Source organism: Clarias gariepinus, chromosome 22 (genome assembly GCF_024256425.1).
Source record: "Clarias gariepinus isolate MV-2021 ecotype Netherlands chromosome 22, CGAR_prim_01v2, whole genome shotgun sequence".
Classification (NCBI taxonomy): Eukaryota; Metazoa; Chordata; class Actinopteri; order Siluriformes; family Clariidae; genus Clarias; species Clarias gariepinus.
Genome location: NC_071121.1, coordinates 17,324,354 through 17,349,335, shown reverse-complemented (window position 1 = coordinate 17,349,335; position 24,982 = coordinate 17,324,354). Strand labels below are relative to the sequence as shown.

At 36.3% G+C, this 24,982-nt stretch overlaps 2 protein-coding genes across 2 annotated transcripts; one reads left to right on the top strand and one right to left on the bottom strand.

Annotated features, from left to right (window-relative positions):
• The first annotated feature begins 3,141 nt into the window (after positions 1–3,141).
• Positions 3,142–15,626, top strand: lmod3 (leiomodin 3 (fetal)). The gene is made up of 4 exons (XM_053482999.1): positions 3,142–3,406; positions 3,727–4,004; positions 6,009–7,541; positions 14,410–15,626. Exons 1-4 carry the CDS (start codon positions 3,226–3,228, stop codon positions 14,455–14,457), a joined length of 2,040 nt encoding a protein of 679 aa, XP_053338974.1. The 5' UTR covers positions 3,142–3,225; the 3' UTR covers positions 14,458–15,626.
• Positions 15,627–18,134: 2,508 nt separating this feature from the next.
• naa10 (N-alpha-acetyltransferase 10, NatA catalytic subuni) lies at positions 18,135–24,730 on the bottom strand. The gene is made up of 8 exons (XM_053483376.1): positions 24,531–24,730; positions 24,093–24,191; positions 23,953–24,011; positions 23,027–23,072; positions 22,799–22,914; positions 21,299–21,343; positions 21,142–21,226; positions 18,135–18,526 (listed from the first exon to the last, which is right to left on the bottom strand). Exons 1-8 carry the CDS (start codon positions 24,549–24,551, stop codon positions 18,323–18,325), a joined length of 675 nt encoding a protein of 224 aa, XP_053339351.1. The 5' UTR covers positions 24,552–24,730; the 3' UTR covers positions 18,135–18,322.
• Positions 24,731–24,982: the final 252 nt, after the last annotated feature.

Sequence of the window (24,982 nt, the reverse complement as noted above, 5' to 3'; positions counted from 1 at the left end):
AGGCGGTAGCGCGGTGCTGTGCATACATTATTACTATGAGACACTTTAATCGAGACAAGACAGTGATCTGATATAACTTCAGACTGTGGAATTGTAATTATGTTTCTTATACTCAATCCGAAGGATAATATTAAGTCCAAAGTGTGACCTGCTTTATGAGTGGGTCCTACTACACACTGATTTACTCCTACTGAGTCCAGTATGGACATAAATGCTGTTCTCAGAGGGTCTTCTGGATTCTCAAAATGAATATTAAAATCTCCAGCAATTAATGCTTTGTCTACGGAAACGACAAGGTTTGAAAGGAAATCTGCAAATTCACAGAGAAATTCAGAGTACAGCCCTGGAGGTCTGTAAATGATGATTAGCGGAATCGTCTGAGCTGACTTTATGTTACTAAAGAGAATTTCAAATGCATTAAATTTAAATCTGTGTTTTTGTACGATAGCCAGATTAGCGTTGTAAATAACTGCGACGCCACCTCCTCTACCAGTTAACCGAGGCTGGTGTATGTAGCTGTATCCAGGAGGACTAGCTTCATTTAGAGCTACATACTCGTCCTGTTTAATCCAGGTTTCAGTTAAACATATTATATCAAACTCCTGGTCTGTGATAGTTTCGTTAATAATAACTGCTTTAGATGCGAGAGATCTAATATTTAAAAGTCCTAGCTTTAGATCAGGGGTGCCGGCTGCGCATTCAGTATGATCTGAGTTTGTAATATCTATGTTAATTAAATTATTAAAACAGACTTTCTGAGTCTTTCTAAATTTGTTTTTAGCTCAGGGAACAGACACAGTCTTAATACAGTGAACCCTGGGTGACGACTCTATGCAGCTAGCAGACGGTTGGTTTAGCCTGTCTGTCTGCTCCCTGGCCTGGGCTCTGGATTGTCACCGATTAACTAGGCCTCTTCTGAGACTATGAGCTATACTACAGGAAATGAGAGCAGCACCTTCCTGAGTGGGATGGACACCGTCCCGCCCTCAGCAGGCCAGCTTTGCCCTCAAAGGTCTTCCAATTATCTTTGAAGCCCACGTTGTTTTCGGAGCACCACCTAGACATCCAGCGGTTCAGTGATCATAACCTGCTGTAAGTTATGTCACCACGTCTCATTGGGATAGGACCAGAGCATACTACTCCATCGACATCGCCTTCGCTAATTTAAACACCTCTATAAAGTTATTCTTACTAACCTCTGACTGACGAAGGCGTATATCGTTAGCTCCAGCATGTACCACTATCTTGGAGAACCTGTGCTGTCCTAGAGCCCTAAGATTACCTGCTATGTCCGGTGCTCTGGCTCCCGGGATACACCTAACCACTGCCGCTGGCGCCCCTAAAGGTCTAGCTAATTTCACCTGCCTCATTATAGAGTCTCCTATAACCAGAGCTCTTTCAGGTTTCTCAGCGGGTGCATCACTGAGGAGAGCAAACCTGTTGGACACGTGAAGCGCAGAAGAGGTGTGCTCCGGTGGGCTAGCCTTAGCGTTAGCTTTGGCTGAACGAGTATGCCGCCGAGTCGTCACCCACTCGCCCCGCTGTGAGGGCTCTAATGCCGGAGTCGGGGGCTGGTTATTTACTTTTTTTATGGTGTGTAAGGTGACATTGAGTGTCATGAAAGGCACCTACAAATAAAATCTATTATTATAATTATTATTATAACTACGTTGATGTAATTATTATGATATAAGTCTTTACACTGAATTAACAGGCCTATTTTACCCAAATCACACATTAGTTTTAATTTATTTTCAGTTTATTCACCATGCTGGTTATATCAATTATTAAACAATTAGAAAAAAAAAGGCTTGGCTCTTTACTGTGATTGCTGGCGTGTCCATGTAAGTGACATAGTTGGTTTGTATGGTGCAAACATGGAAGCGAGTATTTAGTCTTCATATTTTTGCCATTCTCTCCGCTGCTTATGAAACTCCCCAGTCCTCCTCACTACCCCTAACATTTCTTCACTTTAAGTTTTTTAAGCATTAAAATGGTTGCTGAATAACTTTTATTTTTACCAGGATCTGCTCTTTAATTTGAATAAGAATTTTTGGGTTAATGGCCACAATTCTAAGAATTTTCTTGAATTTCACCACTAGGCTAAACTCTTGAATTTTCATGAGTACAGCCCAGCCAGACTCTGGACTATAGATAGAGCATCAATAGAGCATCTCTGGAGAGACTTTAAAATGATTGCCCATTCATCCCCTGTGCTCATTTATCCCATGGGAGCTCGGTCAGAGGCCTTGTGGAGCTACAGTACACCCAATGGGCTAGCACCTCCCTAAACCAAAGTGGTTTTAGTATCAATTGTTTTATTGTTATGGCTAATATATACCAAAAGTGTATGACCAAAAGTATTGAGACAAAAGTCAAATTACATTTTCAAATGTTTTAAAGCAATAACAATCAAGATAAGATTTTTTATTTTATTTTATGCAATTAAATAGCTATATATCAATCAATATTTAGTACTAAGTAGTATGTAATGTAGTAGTATGTAGTTGTATGAAGTTTGTATGCTTTTAAATCTGTTTATATTATATAAAACATTTTTTAAAGAGAGCCAAGCAGTCTAAGGAGAGCTTTTCTCAAATAAAAAAAAAATGCATTTGCAATCAGTTCTTTTCCCTGTTCAAAGAGACACTACAGAAGACCAACTACCGAGTACTTTGACATTGCATTAAGAGTCACATTCAAGTTGAAGATCCCAAATCTGCTTGGCCTTCTGGAAATTATACCATTCCGCAAAAAAAAACACCGCTGAGATATCTTCACTCAGATGGCACTAAACACTATTAAAAACATAAATAAATGCCCACAGATTACAGAAGGCAGACTCATAGAAACAACATAACACAAAACAAATCCTGACTGATATGATAGATGGCAGCACAGAAAATGTTTATGGTTCAGGACACAACCAATGGAAACTATTTGACTGGCGGTTCCACCTGTTTCTGTCTTTCTCCCCCCCTTAGTCACCTGCCACACTGAAGTACTACTGAACCACTCAGCTGACTCAAGCTGCTGAAAAAAGAATATGTTCATGTACCAAAAATACCCACCCATTTGAAACAGTGATATTTTTAGACCTGGATAAGGCACTGAGAGATCCTCGCACCCAGCTGAAGTTCAGGCTGACATTTACTTCATAGGAGCTTATAATTCTGCTTTTGGTTGAGCTTGTGCTTTCCTAACTGAAGCTACTCCAGTGTGAACATGTCCAAATTCTGTGACCAGGACTTTTACATGGAAGAGATTGATGAAGACAAAATTCTAGCAGGTCTTTCAGCTGAAGAACTCCAGCAGCTCGAGAATGAAATGGATGATATTGCCCCTGATAAGACAGTACCAGTGGGAATGAGACAGAACAATGCATCTGCTGAACAAGAGACTCAAGGTTTTCTCTTTTTGCTGTGCCTTAGACTGTTCCACATAATTTTCTGCCTATTTTTCCACCAGTTGTACAACAGGCTGTAGTATTTGCTCGCTATACAACAAATAAATTAATGCTATTTGATGATTAACATCTTGTATTTTATGGTTAATAATATTTAAATTGCTTGTTAAATGTTTTAAATGTTTGTTTATTTTTTTTAAATGTACACCACATTTTTATTTACCTTGGCATAGATCAAGTTACAGTAACTGTATTTCTTCCTATTATTTCTATTGTTCTTTTTTTTTAATTATTATTATTTCTTTTTTTACTAATTACAGGGGACGAAGAAGGAAAATCTGAGGATCAGGAAGACATTGATGATGATGTGATTCTGGCAGGTCTCTCTGCTGAAGAGCTGAAACAGCTCCAGAACGAGATGGAAGTAATTGTTCCTGATGAGAGAGTGCCTGTAGGAATGCGACAGAAAGATCAGACTGATAAACCCCCAACAGGCTCATTTGACCATAGATCACTAGTGGACTACTTGTACTGGGAAAAACAATCTAAACGTTTGCTGGAAGAAGAAAGAATCCCCACAACCCTGCTCCCCAGCCAGGTAAGACAGCACCTTTCTCAAAAATTATAGGTTTGGACATTATGTAATGCTGTAAATACTTTTTATTATTTTAATTTTGTTATACTATTTTTTGTATATTTTATTTATTTTTATTTCTATTATAGAAATAATAATATGGTTCTGCAATAGCAAAAAAAATTTTGTTTGTTTCAAATGTTAGGAGAAGGAATATTTGCACACTCCAGGTAAAATTCATATATGTTTTTGTTGGCAAGACAACCAATACAAACAAATAGATTGTCTAAACTGTCATAGTATAATTTAAGGTGTGTTGATTGATTCACAACTCATGCATTGAGTAACCATGCAAGTAAACAGCATCTTAGCAGCACAGTAACTCAAGAGGGGACTCAAACACACACAAACACACACACACACACACACACACACACAAACACACACACACAAACATTATGGGCAATTTGGAAATGGCAGTTAGTACTCAGAGGAAACCCACCAAACTTGGGGAGAACATACTGTTCAAACTAAACAGACCCATTGCGAGAATTAAACCACTATGCTACTGTGTGTCTTGACTTACTGCCTTAAGAAATTTCCCCACTGTGACACAAATAAAGGTATATTATATCTTATCTTATCTTTCCAAATAAAAAAAAAATGCTAAGTTTATTAAATCCTAGCATGCAAAAGCATAATTAAGTGTACTTGCTCCAGACTAATGATTAGTGTACTTGAAGTTTGCTATTTTGAAAACAACTAATTTTCTACTAAGTGCATTTGAGTTGTATTAAAAGTTTACAAAAGCACAATTTAAGTGTATTAAGTATACTTTTGTGTGCTAAAGTGGAACAACATTAAATCTACTTCGTAAACTTAAAGTATATGGCTTTTTATGTACTAATGTATCCTCAGATTCCACCAAAACAACAACCTAGCGCCTCAGCCAACTGACCCAACTCTCCCTTTCATTGCTGTTAATAACCATGACGAGGCAGATTTTATTCAGGAGTTTAACAGATTTAATTTGCACAAGGTTACAAAAAACAAACAAACAAAAAAAAACAGCTAGTTTCTATAGTTTTTATAGTCTTCAGCAAAACTACAGGTTGTCTCACAAACACAAAATATATGCAGTTGTCTGAACAAAGCCAGGCATTAGTATTGGAATATACTGTATTAGTTTAAACCAGGTGTGTTGGTTCCAGCTGTTACACAGAGACACTACTGAACATTATTCTAGAAATAAAGTACATAAGATTTAGCAATAACATATTAGAAAATACATTCTATAGGTTAAACTATGCAGTTAATTTTAAATTACCTAACAAAAAACATGAAATTTACCTTATGCCGATGAAAATAAAATAATAACGACAGCTTCCAGCCATGAATTCAAACTAAAAGCGAAAAACAGCTGAGCCCGCCTCCAGTTTCTGATTGGCTGGTATTGCCCCTACTCTAGTCTTTGGGTGGCTGAAATAGTGATAAAAAACTTACGCTGCTGCAGGTCAAGCAAGAGTAGTTTTATAATATTGAGCGCACGAAAGAGACAGGTGAAGAACATAAATGAGCTTGAACGCACAAAAGTGAGTTTCAACGCACAAAAACCAGTTTGAGAGTCTGCATGTGAGACAGATTCGGTTCGCAAAAACAAGTTTGAGCACACGCGAGAGAGAAATATTGCACTAAATATGAGCATGAATAATTATGCAGTGGCCACTATGCATCATGCGTTTCCCTTCTTACCCTAATGCACCCATCACTCTGGAATCACTATCCTTGAACACCTATGTGTTGAATGGTTCTTCAACCTGTTCTAGTAATTTCAAATCTCCTTTAGTTTTTTTCTTAGCTTGAAGCAACCCAATAATTTAATCTTTTTTAAATGGTGACTTTATAGTAAGGAATTATATATTTTTTATTTTAATATATTTAATATGGTTACTTTGATCAATATAATTAATACATTATACCATGCATGACCAAACACATAATACTTTTAAATATTTTTTTTACCATCAGAAAAAAAGTGAGGAAGAGCTGAAGAATTCAGTAAAAGAAGATACAAATATTGAAGTAGAATATGTGAATGAGGAGATGGTAGAAGATGCTGAGATAGAGGAACCTGAAGGAGTAATTGGCGAAGGGATTGAAGAGGTACATGACAAAGTGGAGGATGTAAAAGAGGTTGAAAATGATCAAAAGAGGTGGCCAATAAAAACAGAACCTCAAGAAAGTTGCATTATTGAGTATTCCAACTTTCAGCCAGCTCCAAATTTCTCTGATTCACAGCAAGAGAGGGAATCCCACAGAGATGAATTAAATGAGGATGAATCATTAATAACTGAAAGGAAGCAACCTAATCAGATTCAGCTTAAACCTCTTTCCTCAGCATTTGAGAACTGGGTTCCTAACAAAGAAGAGAGAGTCATAGCGAAGTTGAAAATCCCAAAACTTGCACTTGGTGATGGTTTGATTAAAAAAACTGCAAGGCCATCTGGGAATGATACAAATCTGGAAAGCACTCTGGACAAAATCCGCAATCATAATTCCTCTGTCACTGAGATTAACCTAAACAATATTGAAAATATTCCTAAAGAAATGCTCTTAGACTACATTGAGGCACTGAAGAAGAACAAACATGTAAGAACCTTCAGCATTGCAAACACAGGTGCAGATGAAAATGTGGCATTTTCATTGGCCAACATGCTGCGAGAGAACAGGAGTATCACAACATTAAACATTGAATCCAACTTCATTACAGGAAAAGGTATAATTGCCATTATGCGCTGTCTACAGTTTAATGAGACTTTGACAGAACTTCGGTTCCATAATCAAAGGCATATGTTGGGCCATCATGCAGAGATGGAAGTGGCACGTCTCCTAAAAGCCAACAACACACTGCTTAAGATTGGCTACCATTTTGAACTTCCTGGGCCCCGAATGGTTGTTACCAACTTGCTCACTAGGAACCTTGACCAGCAGCGACGAAAAAGAAAGGAAGAGCAAAGGCTTCAGCAAATAAAAGAGCAAAGTCAGATCATGCACGTATATGAGAGCAACCTAAACTTGCCACCTGGTTTGCTGGAAATGTTAGGAGGATATATTCCTGGAATGGAACTTCTGTGCACTCCTCATAGTCCTCAGCATCTTTCACAAAGCTCTCCAGAACCCGCTGTTGTATCAACACCATGTCATCAGCAACATAAGAAGCAGCACCCTACTCGACAATATCCACCCAGTTCAGACTCAGAATCCAGCAATATGTTAAAAGATGTGAAGCTTAAGAAAATTTCTAAACGCTGTGACCCGCTTCTGGATTTAAATAAAAAAGAAGAGAAAAGAGTTGGGAGGGCTAATATTCAGTTACGAAGCACTCCCAAGCAGACAAACAGAGCAAGCGAAGGTTCTCTGGATGACAGGGCCAACCTGAAAGATGTGATAAAGGCACTGAAACCAGTTCCTCGAAGACGGCAGCCACCAAAAGTAGACCTAACACCACGTGACCTACTCCTCAATGAAATTAGACAGAGCAATGTGGCCTACCTAAAAGCGGTAAGTGCAGTTTTCAAATTAGGTATCACCTATACATTTCAGGGAACACAAATACAAAATTTTTAAGTGCCTAAAGTGAGGGCTATCTTGAATAGTTGAGAAGATAAACAAAAAACTAGTTGGTTATACTGAAAAAAATACTTAACAGCAATTATTGAGGTCCAAATTACATAAAACAATAGACAGTTTATAGGTAAACCTTTTTAAGTCTGTCAGGATTGCTAAATTTGAATATGAAATGTCTGAAGGTGTACGAAATTTTCCTAAAAGCCATTTAGCTGAAGGCAGTCATGTGATTATGAAGATTAGATTTTTAGAACTAGTTTGCAAAAGTTGCATGGACCTACCATGGTCATAGCACAAGCTTGAAGAGGTCTTTGTGAGAACTTGATTAACATAGCAACAATGCAGTGACATCCCAATGACAACTCAGCCAGAACACCATTCAATCTTGCTTTATGTCATGCTTTTAGTATGTTAATGAAGTCTCAAAGAGGTATCAGTCATGTCATTATCTGGTCAATGTCCTTAACATGTCCTTATTAAGTTCTTCCTGTATCTTGCTCGGCTGATGTACTCACCAGACTTTTTTTTTCTAACAAAAAAACACATTGAAGTTACATGTCAATGGAGGCAATACTACATCCTTATTGGTTCTAATTTGTACAGTACACGTTCTTATTGCGTTCACCCAATTTTGGGGGAACATAGTGGGAATGTGGCTCAATGTGACAGCCCCCTAACATTCAGTTATGAAGCACTCACAAGCAGACAAACACAGCATGTGAAGGCTCCCTGAATGAAAGAAGCCAACCTGAAATATTTGCTAATGGCACTGGAACCAGTTTCTCAAATAAGACGGCGTAAAAAGTAGAACTAATGCCACTTAACTTACTTCTCAATAAAATTAGACAGAGCTTTTTGCCTTATCTCTGAACCTAAGTTATAAGTTCAGTTAAGAAGTCTCAAATCAGGACTTAAATTAGAAGAACTCCATATTCATTTCAAAAAGCCTAAATAAAAATGACCACACCAAAATAATGGTGATAGGAGGTGCATTTGCGTTAGGGGTAAACTTCTAAGTGTCTTAAATAGTAAATAGCTTAAATAGTGAAATGATATACAAAACAACTAATTGTTTATAGGGAAACAAATACTTACAGTAGCAGCAATTATTGGAGTCTAAGCACCCCACCATCTTGCCAAATTACACAAAATAATTAAGAGCTTTTAGATGAACATATATTAAGTCTGGAGATTTCTCAGAAGTTTTAAAAGAAATGTCTGAAATTCTGTAAAATGTTGATTAAAAAGCCATTTAGCTGACGACAGGAATGTGATGGACAGGATTTCTAGTTTCCAGTTGCAAATGTAGGTTTTGCTTACTATGTAAATGATCAAGAACAGTCATGGTTTTTGGGTAGAAAAATCCTTAGTTTCATGTATCTTTAAGACCATATGGCATTATCTTCAGCAGCAATCCAGCCCACATAGCTCCTAGTAATGCTCCATAGCTCCATAGCTCCCTCACTTTCAGTTATTCACGTGTAGGAGGCAAGAGATGTACAACGGGCCTGCTTGGGGTAACTGTCATGTCATTTGTGCAATTGATCTGGCTACAGACAGTAACTGTTTGTTGCAGATTAATTCCCAAAACTGTTCAAGTGATTGCAGTCACAGGCCATCACAGAAAAACTGGTGGTGTAAATGCAGTTAAAAGCTTCCTTTTTGTGAATATTGTTTAGAAGCATCCTCAGTTATCACATGCATCCCCAAGCAGACTACATGGTGCCATTCTCAGCAACAGTGAGTGAGTCTCCATGAAGCAAGAACACAACAGAAGTAGAGCATCAGGATGGATTCAGAGATCAGAAAGGATCAGGACCATGAGCCAGACGAGGCAGCAAGAGAGAAAGGGAGTGAGCAAGAGAGAGAGTTGATGTTGACAGTCCTTTAATTTAACCATTGTATATAAAAAAATAGCAATTTGAAACCAGATAATAATAATAAAAGCATCACACTATGATGTAACTCAATGGGATGTCACTCAATATGATGTCGCATATTGAGCTTGTTAAAATTACTATTATGACAGGGTATCTTATACAACTATATAATTACCTATATAACTAAGGAAGTTATAAGTGCTAGTTAAAGCCTCATCCTCAACGTCTTGAGATCCTATGGGACTGGTTTGATGGCGATCATATAAATTCCCTAGGAGAAATACGTCAAACAACCCAAAATAACTGACTTTCTGTTGAGTAAAGCCCATGACATGCAAGTGAAATTTGTTCAGCTTAATGAAATCTAGAAGAGAACGGAGTTTCACATGCATCCATGCAAGTGTGTATGTGCTATACAGAATAATCTCCTATGAAGGGCCCAGACTCTCTGACATTCTAATGAAAGCAGCTTCCAACCTGTGTGCTGAGTTTTATGACATTTTGAGCACCAAATAAAGACATCCAAAAGGCCTTGATGTTTGAAAAAATATATAAATTTATAAATTAATAAATAATAATAATAATAATAATAATAATCCTTAGAAGAACAAGAGGCCCCTTTATGATGTAATAGGGCTAATGTCATGGTGCTTGAGCTCTAAAACGTAAACAATCAACAAACCGAGTCTTACAAAAACTATTGATAATATAAAACTTAAATAATTTAATAATTTATAAATAAGTCTATATATAAATAACCTACATATAAGGGAAATTTGCTTATACTACACTAATATAACCCTGTGGCTTCTGGTGTATTTTCTCTAGTTAGAACACTAGCAGTGTCATTCTGTGTGTTTCCACTGATCAGACAGGCTGGTTATCGGACAACTGTCACTGGTTATAAATAGCTACGACACCAACACAGTGGGAATGTTACTGTGTTGCCAATGACGTTGGGGCTCTGCTTGGGTTCAGAAAAACATCTATGGATAGCTCACCAGATCCCATCAACTGTTCTTGGAACTAACGCATATGTTCCTTGTTAATTACTCTTGGGCGGACATAACCATGACAATGCATGTAAAGTTTTGTGTAAAATGTCAGAGTCAAGTATGATAGTCTGAGGTGGTGTGTTTTAAGTAATGTAATATATTGTTCTAAATAGCTATGACCAATTCTTATAAAGCCTTCTTCAGATAAAACAGCCTCCCCTACCAGAACCAACATTCAATATATCGTAATGATTATAATGATGATTATTATGACCTTAAGTCATCTGACTCTATAAAGTAGGGGTTACTAAGGCGGAGGGTGATCCGGGTCTGGACCCAGACGCCGTCCTGTCCGGACCCAGGCCCTAATCATGTGGCTTTCTATTCGGATTCTTTCTGTCTCAAGCACATTGATAGTGCTCTTTACTTTAAAAGCCTTCAACTTTCATAAAACCACACAGCCTAAAGCATTTTTGTATTAAAATGTTACTGGGATGTGGTCTTTTTTGTGACAGACGTGATAGGTCGACGTTAGGTGGTCTGTAAAGCCAATAGGCAATATAGCTGTTTTACTTCTATTCTACTTCTGGTTATATCAGAGATCTAGTACTACTGCAGTGATCCTTGTGTCATAAACACTCATGATCCTTGATGTCATAATTCCTTCCTGCCATCATTAAATGATGTGAAAATTATGCACATTATAAATAGAAAATACATTATCATTGCTTACATCTGAGATGTCTAACTTAACTATAAATTGAGCATCTGCATCCAATATTTTTAGCTCCAGTGCCATTGTTAGCTATTCTTTATGGTCTTAAAGGCACGTTGAGCTTATTTTGTTTTTTTGCAAGAACCGAGACAGGGAGCTGCCAAAGACCAGTCCGTTACTGCCTCAATGAAGCCCCAGACTGAAATAAAAAATTTGACCAATTGATTTGTGGGTTATGTTGTTGTAGCCATAGAAGCCCTAAGACCAATTGCTTGTTTATCAAGTTGTAATTTATTTATAAATTTTGCTCATCTTGCAATATACTCGCAGACCAGAAGTTTTACCTATATATATATATATATATAGGTACGTACTTCTCAACCTTTTTTTCCTAAAAATAATTAGAAAACTTTATTATAAAATAAATTTGTTTTATAAAAAAAAAAAAATATATATATATATATATATATATATATATATATATATATATATATTTTTTGTTTTTTTTTGTTTTTATAAAACAAATTTATTTTAGTAATTTAATTCAAAAAGTAAAACTCATATTACACAGATTCATTATACATAGACTGATATATTTCAAGTGTTCATTTCAGAACAGGGGTTCTGATATTGCTGGTACTAATAGTTTCGGAAAATATGTCAGTATAGGATCAAGTACGCAAGTTGATTTTGCAGAAGAGATCAGTAAAATGGGTTCACTCTCTTGAAGGGGAGTAAAATATTCTGGGTGCTGATCTGATATTGTTAACTGATCATCTGCATCAATGCTTATTAAATCTTTATCTTTCAAAGCATGATTTTTATTTTATTTATTTTTTTACAATTTTGTTACTGAAAAGGTTCACTAATGCATTTTATCGATGTGGAGATTTCTGTAGTGGACATATTCCTGGTTAATTCAGCTATAGTATTAAATAAAACTCTAGGATTATTTTTCTTATTTTCTATAAGATTGGAGAGATACGTTGATCTTGCAACACTAAGAGAGTTTTTTATAGTTTAAGATGCTTTCCTTCTATGCTATTTAAAATACAGTACTAACAATTTAGTTTTACACAATTTACGTTAAAATTTTCAAGCTGTCTGTTTTAAAGTGCATGTGTTTAATTCATTTATGTGTTTAATCCAGGTTTCTGTTAAAGGCAGCCTACATACAGTGGGATAAAAAAGTATTTAGTCAGCCACCAATTATGCAGGTTCTCCCACTTATAAATATGAGAGAGGCCTGTAATTGTCATTATACTGTAGGTATCCCCCAACTATGAGAGACAAAATAAGAAAAAAAAATCCAGAAAACTACATTGTAGGACTTTTAATAAATTAATTGGTAAATTAATTAGACACCTTCAAACAAGCAAGATTTCTGGCTCTCACAGACCTGTAACAACTTCTTTAAGAGCCTCCTCTGTCCTCCACTCCTTACCTGTATTAATGGCATCTGTTTGAACTTGTTATCACTATAAAATCACCTATCCACAACCTCAAACAGTCACACTCCAAACCCCACTATGGCCAAGACCAAAGAGCTGTCAAAGGACACCAGAAACCAGAATTGTAGACCTGCACCAGACTGGGAAGACTGAATCTGCAATAGGTAAGCAGCTTGGTGTGAAGAAATCAACTGTGGGCGCAATTATTAGAAAATGGAAGTCATACAAGACCACTGATAATTTCCCTCGATCTGGGGCTTCACGCAATATCTCACCCGTCTGAAGTTTTCTAGAGAACATGTGGATGATCCAGAAGTGAATTGGGAGAAGGTCATATGATCAGATGAAACCAAAATAAAACTTTTTGCTAAAAACTCAACTTGTCCTCCTGTGTTTGGAGGAAAAAGAATGCTGAGTTGCATCCAAAGAACACCATACATACTGTAAAGCATGGGGGTGTAACATCATGCTTTGGGGCTGTTTTTCTGCAAAGGGACCAGGGCGACTGATCCGTGTAAAGGAAAGAATGAATGGGGCCATGTATCCTGACATTTTAAGTGAAAACCTGATGAAACGTGGCTGGGTCTTTCAGGATGACAATGATACCAAACACACCACCCAAGCAACTAAGGAGTGGCTTCATAAGAAGTATTTCAAGGTCCTGGAGTGGCCTAGCTAGGCTCCAGATCTTAACCCCATAGAAAATCTTTGGAGGGAGTTAAAAGTCCGCGTTGCCCAGCGACAGCCCTTAAACATCACTGCTTTAGAGGAGATCTGCATGGAGGAATGGGCCAAATACCAGCGACAGTGTGTGAAAATCTTGTGAAGTCTTACAGAAAACGTTTGTCCTCTGTCATTGCCAACAAAGGGTATATTACAAAATACAGTATTGAGATGAAATTTTGTTATTGACCAAATACTTATTTTCCATCATAATTTGATAGAAATTACAGGCCTATCTCATCTTTTTAAGCGGGAGAACTTGCACAATTGGTGGCTAAATACTTTTTGTGTCCCACTGTAGACAGATTTCTATTTTTGAAAGTATTCTTATTACTACTAAGGCTTATTACTACTTATGGGTTTTTGTGAAATCCAGTAATTCTGCACATTGCAAGATAAAGAGTTAAAGAAATATTTGTTGTTATATTTGTGTACAGTGAAATTTTACGCATAAACACAACAATATGTTAATGAAAAAATCTCAAGTTATTTATTTTGTTTGTTTTTTTTTGGGGATAAATTGAGAAATATTGCGGACTGAACATTTTTTGCCGGTTTTCTTTTAACCATAGTGTGATTAAAAGCATAAAAGCAAACATCTATTTTGGTTCTGTAAGTTACAATTTTGTGTGATTTCGCAAAAAGTCCATCTCCCACCCTTTTGTAAAAAACAAATCACCCTGTGTTTGTGGTAACTGAAGTATGCAATTTAGCATCAGTAATATGGTCATTGAATCAATTTATTACTGAGTGAGTGACTGAAAATTAGATTACTAATTGAAATGAGGAAAATTAGGGAAAAAATGTTTAGGCCATTGTAAAATATTTAGCCAAATATAACATTTATCACTTTTTGCTGTCAAAATATTCAAATGAACATAGGAGAGGCCAGTAAATAAATACCAATAAGTAGGTAGAGATTAACATTAATGTTGTAAATGTTCCCATTTTGGAATACTGAGTATGCTAAAGTGTTTTGTTTAAAATGTATTTGATTTATGCACAACACTAAACACATATCTAATTTATAATCCACAGGTCCCCCTTCCCAAAGCTTTGGAATCAACAGAAACCAGTCTTTTATGATGACAGCATGCTTTAAGAATGACTGCTCACATGTACCTGTAGCTGATATGGCCTTAATCAGATCCTGCTGTACAAGCCAGACACTGCCATCATTTTACATTTAATGCTGTTTTGAGCACAATGTGGCTTATCTGTCAACCCATTATTAGCATCATGTTACCTGCATGAAATCCACAGATATATGCACACATAACAGCCTGTTTATATTTTTATACATTTCCCTTATATACATTTATTTAGTAATTTCTTTGCTCACTGTTTTCATATTCATACTTTTCGGCAATGACTGAATTTAATTACAATTAATTTAATTTCTTTAATTCTTTAGGATAATTTGGATAGGAACTTGGATATGATTTTAAATATACATTATTTATAAGGTGTAACATCTTCTTCTGCTTACTGAAATGTTTATCCATCTGATTTATATCCAGACACCAAAGAATTCTTTTTTTAAATAAGCTTCAATATATTTTAGAAACTGGAATATTGCTTCCAATATTTTAAAACTTTGCACTATGGCATATTTATATGTATAGTAATATGAAGAAAGATAATATTTTATTATACAAAAATGTATCCACTTTGCTATTTTATCTTGCCAGAACCGATGTCTCCTTTGGGCAAAGGGAAATTGTGATTCATTTTGCATTTGTTAAACAAATTGAATCAAAGTATCTGCAAGCATACAGCATGTGGATGTTATTATGCCACAACATGGAACATATACATGTTTATTTGAGCCATTTTGCAAGATGTAAATTAGAATTATGTTTGGCCTGCCTGATATGTTTATGGATGCTCTCCTACTATTACAATGCTGATCCAGATTTCAGCATTCCTTTTTCAATTCAATATCATTGCTATATTGACATCATTCACATATATGTGCTTAGACTCTTACACTTTAAGAGACTCACTAAAAAGGTTTGGTTATTAACGGTATATCTGGTTGTCAGTTGGGGGCACAGTGACTTTGTGCCTATTCCCTGTCCCTTATCTTTAACTTATATTTATACATCTAATTCTGTAGTTCGGATTTATACAGTACCACACACCCTTATTACATGACAGCACATATTAATTGACAGTCTTTTGCAAAAAAGTTTAAGATTTAAAATATTTAGTATGATGGATATTTTGACATGCTAATAAAAATATGATTGCTATGTGCATGTGCCTGTGCCCCATCATTTAACACACGTTATGTTTAATACACATTGTATCATGTATTGTACATTATGGTATATTTACATTAACACTGGACAATGACACAAAACAGCATTATAGACATAAAAAATAAATAAAATGTATACATTCATAGCTTTATCAATTTATCAATCACTTTTTTATATACAAAATTACAAAATAGCTTATGGCATTTTCAGTCCTAAAATAATGACAGCAATTGCAAATGCCATAGTATAGTGTTTATCAAAAATGCTGTCCAAAGCCATCTTCATGGTTTCCAAGTAGAACATAGTCTCATGTCTTTAGGCAGAAGAAAATGGGGCCATCAGAAGCACTTCTTGAGAGCAGAAGGGCTCAGGATCACTGGTATCTCAGGAATGCCATCTGTAGCTTGAGCGAGAGAGTTAGGCGTGCTCACTGACATAAATGTGAAGTCAGATAGGGTCCATAATTCACAAAGAAATGTCAAACGATTCTCAAATGTATTTAGTAATCTACATATAATGTGATTAACAAATGCATTTTATTACCCCAAAAAATGTAACGCACCTGAAAAATGTATTTTGTGACCAAAATATTCCCAACTGTATTTTATGATTTTTATGAACAACAAACAAGGTCAGAAGCATCTTATCTGGGCTAAAATAAAAAAGAACTGGTCTGTTGCTCAGTGGTCTAAAGTCCTCTTATCTGATGAGAGCAACATTTACATCTCATTTGAAAACAAAGTACCCAGAGTCTGGAGGAAGAATGGAGAGACACACACTGCAAGATGCTTGACGTCCAGTGTAAAGTTTCCACAGTTTGTGCTGATTTGAGGAGCCATGTCATCTGCTGGTGTTGGTCCACTGTGCTTCATTAAGTCCAGGGTTAACGCAGCTGTCTACCAGAAGATTTTGGAGCACTTCATGCTTCCTTCGTCAAATGAGCTTTATGGGGATGCTGACTTCATTTTCCAGCAGGATTTGGCACCTGCCCACACTGCCAAAAGCACCAAAACCTGGTTCAATGACCGTAGGATCGCTGTGCTTGATTGGCCAGCAAATTCGTCTGACCTGAACCCCATAGAGAATCTATAGGGCATAGCCAAGAGAAATATGAGAGGCATGAGACCGAACAATGCAGAAGAGCTGAAGGCTGCTATTGAAGCATCCGTGCCACAGGCTGATCGTTTCCATGCCACAAATCGACAACTTGCGCAATTGGTGGCAGTAATTGCTGCAAAAGGGGCCCAAACCAAGTAATGAGTACATATGAATACTTATACTTTTCAGAGGTCAGATATGTTCAATGTACAATCCTTGTTCTATTGATTGCATGTAATATTCAAATTTTCTGAGATTGTGGATTTGGGGTATTCATGAGCTGTATGCCATAAACATCTCCATTATGACAAATCACGGCTTGAACTATCTTGCTTTGCATGAGTTGAGTCTACGGCATATATTAGTTTCACCTTTTAAGTTGCATTACTAAAATAAATTACTTTTGCACGATATTCTGATTTTTCGAGGTTCATCTGTACATTTGTTTAAAAGGTGACAAACCTTATTGGATAAAGTTATTTGAATCTCATTGCAGCTTGTAATACGCACCAATGTAATAATGTAATAAACTGCATGCGTAATACAAATCTGCAGCTTTATCCCACAAACGTGGAAAAAGATTTGTATTACATCTGTGGTTTATTACATTTCTGAGCTGTTAATACATTGTTGGGTATCACACAACACTCGGAAATCTGTACTACAGTCTTTTCTGGTTATGTTTCAAATTCGTATAACCAATAACAATTAATCAATCTGATTTACAATTGATTAACTAATTGATGTACATATACTGTACTGTAGTAGCTCTATTGTTTGAAACATTTTATCAACATTCACACTGCTGAATAGTTTGACACCAAAATTATAAAGATTGGCCAATAAAGAAAAAACAAATAAAAAACTATGACTAGTTAGCAACAGTAGATTGTGTACATCCTAGCATAAAACATTATGGACCTGTGCAATTACTTAAACACAAAAGGCTACAATTTATTGAAGAGAATACTGTATATACACAGGCTGGAACTTATGTAGAGTTTGTCAATATTTTTTTTTTATTAAGCTGGATGCAATTTTGAATAAACATACATCATTTGTGCCATAATTTGTTGTTAGCGTGGATAAATGTGTCCGAATTCAAAATGTGTTTTGTGTACACAAACATACTGTGTCTGTTGCTGTAAAATCTTGGCCTGTGCATTGCTTTCAATCCATGTAAGACATGAGTTATGTAAAGGTTCTCCCATACTAGAACTAATTGACATCTGGTGGTCATATGAGCAGGTGTTTTTTGCATTATACTAGATAAAAATCTAAGCCGTCAGATATAAATTAAAACACAAGATTTTTTTTGCATTAGATCTCTGAGGAAACCCGAAATATAAGTTATATTAATTAATGACACTTCATACAACTTAAAACATACAAAGTATCAAATTATGTACAATGTCAAATTTTATTAACAATTTACTGTGTAGAAATATTCCCATAGTCAAGAATACATTTATCAAGATGTCTCTTTGTACATTGATAAAACAGCCTAATTAACCAAATGTTGAGCTGGAGTTAACCAATTTAGACTGAGTTTATCATGTTTAGGAGGGACAGATTTTTGTTTAGGTTGTTTAGGAATCAGAGGAGGAATCTTTGACGTCTGTGCTCTCGGTAGCCTCGCTGACTTCACTCATCTCTTTGCTCTCTCCACCGCTATCTCCATCACCCTCCTTCTCTCCATCCTGCATTGAAAGTTTCTGCACCAGTTCCGTGACTGCAACTGTCTGCGACTGAGGTATCTCAGATCCCCACAGACGCACACCAGGTTTCTGCAGCTGCACAACAAGATGCACTACATGTTAACAATAACTGCACTATACGGATTATGTTTAGACCCCCACCATGTGAGGTTACAGAAGATTTATAAACAATTATTTGAAAACAACAAAGTAGATTGACAGCTTGTTAAATACACAAGATGTGTAGAACTGTTGACTTTTGTACACAAATGTAACAAAATTTATATTACTAGATGCTTGCTAAATACTACAATCAAAAATTCTAAACTCAAAGTTTTTTTCTATTATGGAATGACAAGAGCCTATTTTAAATTTTAAAGATTTTTCAAACAGAACCAAAAAATACTTGAGGTAGGCCCTGATTCTAAAGGAAGCTAAGCTCTGAGCAAAGTGGCAAAGTGACAGTATCGCCACAGTGAACAAGAATAATGTGCAATGTAAAAAATAAATAAAAAGTCTTTCTATTACATTCATAACAACTCTGGGATTAAAGTGCAATAGAAGCCTTTCAGCAAGCATAATTCAGTGGGGCCCAAAGCGCACCACATGGGTATGGGCTCTTACACAGGCAGTTAATCGGGCCAGGCTTAGTTGTCTATGAAATATATAAATGGGCTACAAATGGGTAACCTCAAACATCCACACATATTGGAGCCTTGGTGGGTTTGTTTTCGTTATACTCTAAACATACTTAGTAAACGATTATATTTTTACTTCTATTATCCGCTAAAACGTGTCTAGCTAACATGGCGGCAAAGAGATCAGTTCAGTTTAGCATGGCCAAAAACTTTAGCCAACATGAGTGTAAAATAGACATTGAATCTATTTTAATGTTTTTTAAATAAGCTTCTTGGGTTTAAATTACATCCTCTCATCAGAAGTTATAACTGGCTGAACTTTTTGTATGTAGCTGTTGTGATACATTTCCCTTCCCAATGTTATGTATTTACATTCGAATACTCCCAGCAACCCGTGCTCACCCAGTGTTCGAAAATAACGCTTACTGCCTTGGCTGGCGCAAATTAACTCTGTGCCTGATTAGGGGCAAGTGTAAAAAACTAATGACAATAAACTATTTTTCCACTGTTGATTAATACATGGCTGTGTTTCTAACTGTGCGGAAGCCCTGAGCTCACAATGTTGCTAGGCTACAAAGCAAAATGATAAAGAACATTTCTACAAAATAGATCTGAAAAGTTTTCTTAGGTCCGATATAAATAGTGTTTCTCATGTCGGGAGGCACCCAAAGAAAGCAGACACGTAATATAAAATACAATTCAATTACCATGAAATATGTTCCACGCACATCTACCTTCACATCTACACTACATGTTTACATTCTGGACCATTGCACAAAGACACTTTGTTCTATGCATATTTGCATACCATCTTTCTTCCAAAACTCAAGATTTTTCAATTTCTTAAATGTTCTTGTACAGTATATTTCTATTTGTACAGTATATTTCTATTTTTATGTACAGCATATTTCTATTTTTAGTTCTATTTTTCCTAGTTCAATTACATTTTTCTATTTCATTTTTCTATGGTATTTCTTTTATTCATATTTATTTCTTATTATAAGCTTTAATTCTGTTTTTAAGGTCACTGGCAGTCGTATAAGCATTTTACTACATTCCGTACTGTGTATGACTGTGTATGTGACAAATAAAATTTGAATTTAATTTGATTTGTTTTAGAGTTTAAAATTTTAATGAGGATAGTTGACAAATGTTGTAGAGCGTGATAGCTAGATATAAGGTTAGCACCAGGATAAAGGGATTTAATCTAAGTTTTCTTAATATTTCTTAACTGTCATAATTGTTATAAAATATCTAATTCCATTCTGAGTCTAGCTCTGTGTCACAACAAGACAATGCCAAAAATAACCTTGCACATTTTTGCAGTGTTATCTGTATTTGAAGCAATCAACAGGTTCGAATCAATTAAAGATATTTTCATCAAACATACTGGAGTTCAATGAAGGATGGCATGAATCATGTTTGGTTCTTTCATCTGCTACCTTCTCTGACTGCATTATCATAAATATGTATTTTTGTGTAGAATATCAAATAAGTGATCAGTGTATTAAAAAATTACATCTAAACTGCTGGCATACATAATGAGACAAGCAAATTACTTATTATATACTTTTGTAACATTTTTGAGGGAGCTTTAAAACACGTGGAAAAAAAGCATTAACCATAAAGACTGAACTTTTTTTTTCAATAAACAGGAACATATTATGAATCCTTTATTCAGTGTAATATTATCCTAGTTAAAAGTAGGTACCTTAAAATAATGTATATCAATACAACACCCAGTGTTGTACAGGTTAAATTATGCCCACATATACACACACCCACATACAGCCTACGTACAGCCATAGAGGATGCTCTATATACCCATGCTGCCATTCCAAACTAACCCACATTATGCTCATGTGAGAACCACCCTTTTTTCAAGTCTGCAAGGGCAAACTAAGGGAGGGAAAAAAGTGTCCGAGGGTTAGCGGGCTGCCCACATGCCCTAGTTTCAAGTCCATTTTGGACCCATGTGGGCCATATATGGACACGCTGGCTGGGAAACTGCACCGAATAAAACTCATATTGTGCAAGCACCAATGCATTTTATAGAATTCAACTCAAACATACCTCATCTGCCATCTGTGTCAGGTTTCTCTTCATTGCATATGCATCTTCACCATCTGCATAGTATTTTGGCTCTACTTCGCTTATTCTACAGTAAAGTATATAATTAATATCTTCTTCACATAACCCAAAAAAATAATAAAAAAGGCAAGGTACTTACTGAAATTTGAGTGTGTTGGAATACAAATGAAGAGCTGCCCGATTGCTAATAAAGCAGAATATATATACTTATTAATTTTTATATACATACATAGATACATAGACATACATACACACACATGCATATATATTACACCCAAACACTCTGATCAGCAATATACCATGTTCTTACACACTGTAAAATTGTTCAAGAATGGTTTGAGGAATACAGGAAAGGTCTGCGGTGTTAACTTGGCCTCCAGATTCTCCAGATGTGCTAAAAGAAACAAGCGCTACCTCACAGAAGTATCTGCTAGTAATGGCTTGGGACCAGATATTTGCTATTATAAAAACTACAGCAGAGAGAAGTCAAAATATGGAGCAACTTGTTCGGGACTCAGTGCTTAAGTCTAAACTGAAAACCTATTTATTTAGCTAAGTGTTTTGTAAATAAATTGGCACTGGGTAAAGATGCAGATCTGGGGGACTCATGGACGTAGAGTATTATGGTGAAATGCTATGTTTGGATGCTGTGTTCCCCCACTCTCACTGATATTACTCAGGTTTGTTGTTGGTGGAGTGTCTTTGCTTTACTACCCCCGGTGAGCCCTAATGTCTGTTTTTCAGTCCGTTTCCTTATCTTTTAGTTATGCCATCATAGTTGCCAAAGTCCCTGCTTGCACTCTGCACAAAATATACGTTCACCTTATACATTATGTTACTGTTAGTATGCTTAACTTTTTCTCTCTCTCACTTTCATATACTGTCAAGCTACATATGGCACACCTGAGTTGCCAGCAATCCCGACCCCTTCTGCCCTTCAGACTGGCCTGACATACGAGTAATTTAAACATATTTCTTTACTTTTTCTAAAAAGCTAACTCAATATTAGTAGGGTGTCTAATCGGTTTGTGTGTTATGTGTTTGTATGGACATGTGCACATGTACCAATCAGCCATAACGTTAACACCATCTCCTGATGACCTGACCAATGATCAACTATACACCAGCAAACATGACAAGATCATCGCCACCCAAGGCTCACCCATGCCCATGGGGATCAAAGGCCAGCCTGTCCGGTCTGATCCCACAGAAAAGCTTATGCAGCACAAATCACCAAAGAGAATAATGCTGACCATTACAGAAAGGCACCAGAAGATCTATTGTACCACAACCCACCGCACACGGGGCCCAGCAGGCAAAGAGCCCAAGGTCAACCACCCAACCTCCAAACTCGACAGATCCCAATTTGATCAAGGACCTACTGGATGTGGCAGAAAAACAAGTCCAATCCACTGAGTATCCCACCCAACACATAAGGATCGGCTGCCAGACACCACAGCACAGCCCAGGGGCAAAGAGCCACCATAGGTTTGTGGGTGCTAGCATTAATACCACCTAGGTTTTGGGTTCCCCTAGGTGGTGTTAATGCTGATGGTTTTATTGATGTACACGCATTATGTACTTTTGTACTTATATATATATATATACATATATAAACAATGAGCTGTGGAAGCCATACCTCTTTCTAACATGAAGAGATACATATTTGGCATTAAAGTTCTCAATCATGGCTCGACTGGCCTGGTCCATTAACTTCTGAGCCAGACCAAGTCTTCTATGGGAGCGCTTAACTGCCTATACGAGAATGAGAACACATGAAGACATTAATATACATTAATAAAAGAGATTTAAGTTCAAACAACAGAGTGCTAAGACAAGTGATGTTGGGACAACTACTTTTACTTACTAATGATGTAATATGTCCATGGGGCACATCATCTGGATCCTCCTCCCTGCAAAATAAGACTATCACTATTAGTGGCTTTCAATATTAACATGTTAACCCATGTGGTTGATCGAGAAATTTTACTGTGTTTTTACGCTAATTTATGCATTTGACCAAGTTTGACCCTAATGGCATCACATAATCGCAGCATGGTTATTCGGCTGTTTGTGATATTTTATGCAATGGCACGTTTAACACAGATAAGATGACTGAGGAAACATTACCAGGTGTACTGAATGGCAAATTTCATTATAAAAAGCTTCTAGATGGAAGTTTGGATAAAACCAAAGTCGTGTGCTTAAGCTAACTTTAAGGGGAATTACTTTTACAAGAATACATTTAATGTAAAACACTAAAAAATTTAATAAAGTGAGGCAGTTGGCAGAAGCTACTCTTATTGCACTTACTGGAGACCACTGGATATCAGTAAGTAATCACAACTACCTCGGTGTAACAGCACATTTAATTTATGAAAAATGCCAATGTGCTCATTCACTCTAGGCATGTTAAAAACAGAAGTCAGACATGTAGAAAAGGAGATGACATACATGGTCACCACTACAGAAGCAGACAGGGCTCATAATATGATTGCTGCTGTAAGGAGTTTACCATTCAAGAGATTATAATTTAACATTCATTTGACATTTTAGATATTATAAAACCACGTAAACCGTTTCCTCTAACCAGTTTGCCAAATGCATTTCTTTATTTTAATGTTACATGTTTATTATACAGGAAAATCTGAGTACTTTAAATGTGTGATTAATAACAGTCTATGACTGTAATTAACTAGATAATTTTAATTGACTGACAGCAATAATGTGTGTATATAGTAACTTCATGTCAAATGTCAATAATAATAGTTTTAAAAATACATTTGAACTTACATTTTGGCCAGTACATATCCCACTATTTTTCCATTTTCATCTTCAGCTATATAGGAAAGCTAAAATACAAAATTTGGGTGAACCACAAGCACAACCATATATGAACATGATGCATTTATACTGTTGGGTTTACTGCAGACCTGAGGCCAAGACAGTCCATGGTAGAAGTAGTATTTCATCTGGTAGTTTTCCGGAAGACATAGCAGGTTGCAGTGCTGCATATTCATCAAATCCTCCGGCTGTAAACAAAACATAGCACAAAAATGAGACCTATATGGAGACACGCGTGGATACTCACTGATAGACTTCATAATCCCCTGTGTGCATGCTTTCCCCCACAGCTAATGCTAAGTTAGCTTTAGCAAATTATACAATCACAAGGGTTTTTTTTTTTTTTTGTAAACACACGGTATTTAAAGATATATCAGCACATAACGTTCAATCGAATGAAAACAATATGAATCGATCTGAGCTGCTCGTTTGTAAGCTGATTTAATGAACACTGGTAACAACAACCGGTTTAACTCGCTATAACGTGACCGCCTAGCGCTACGCTAAAACACAAAGCTTTAACTTACCCGTGCATTGCGAATATTCATTTTGAAAATGTGGTGACGTTTACTATATCTATACAATTTCAAATATATTGGCTACAGACAAATATGTACAAGTCAGTCACTTTAATATGTCAAAAGGTCTTCATAGCAGGTAACAGTTGTTATTGCAAACTAGGCCAAATTACGATTTCGTTTACCGCTAGGTGCCGCGGTAGGAAGTCGGTGCATAAGTTGCCTGCGAAGGTGTTTTGCGCATGCGTTCTGCCAGTATCAGTAGCGCATTCGTAATAACTGGGAAAACTAGTTCCCACAGCGTTCCTGTAAACGTATCTTTCTAAAGTCGTAGATAAAATGCATCATGATAAACAATCTTTCGTCGCTGTTTGGAGAAATTGGAATTAAACAGTTGTTTGCTTGGTGCTTATGTTCGAGTTTGTGGTGTAATTTAAGTGGTAATTTGTAAGTTGTAAATA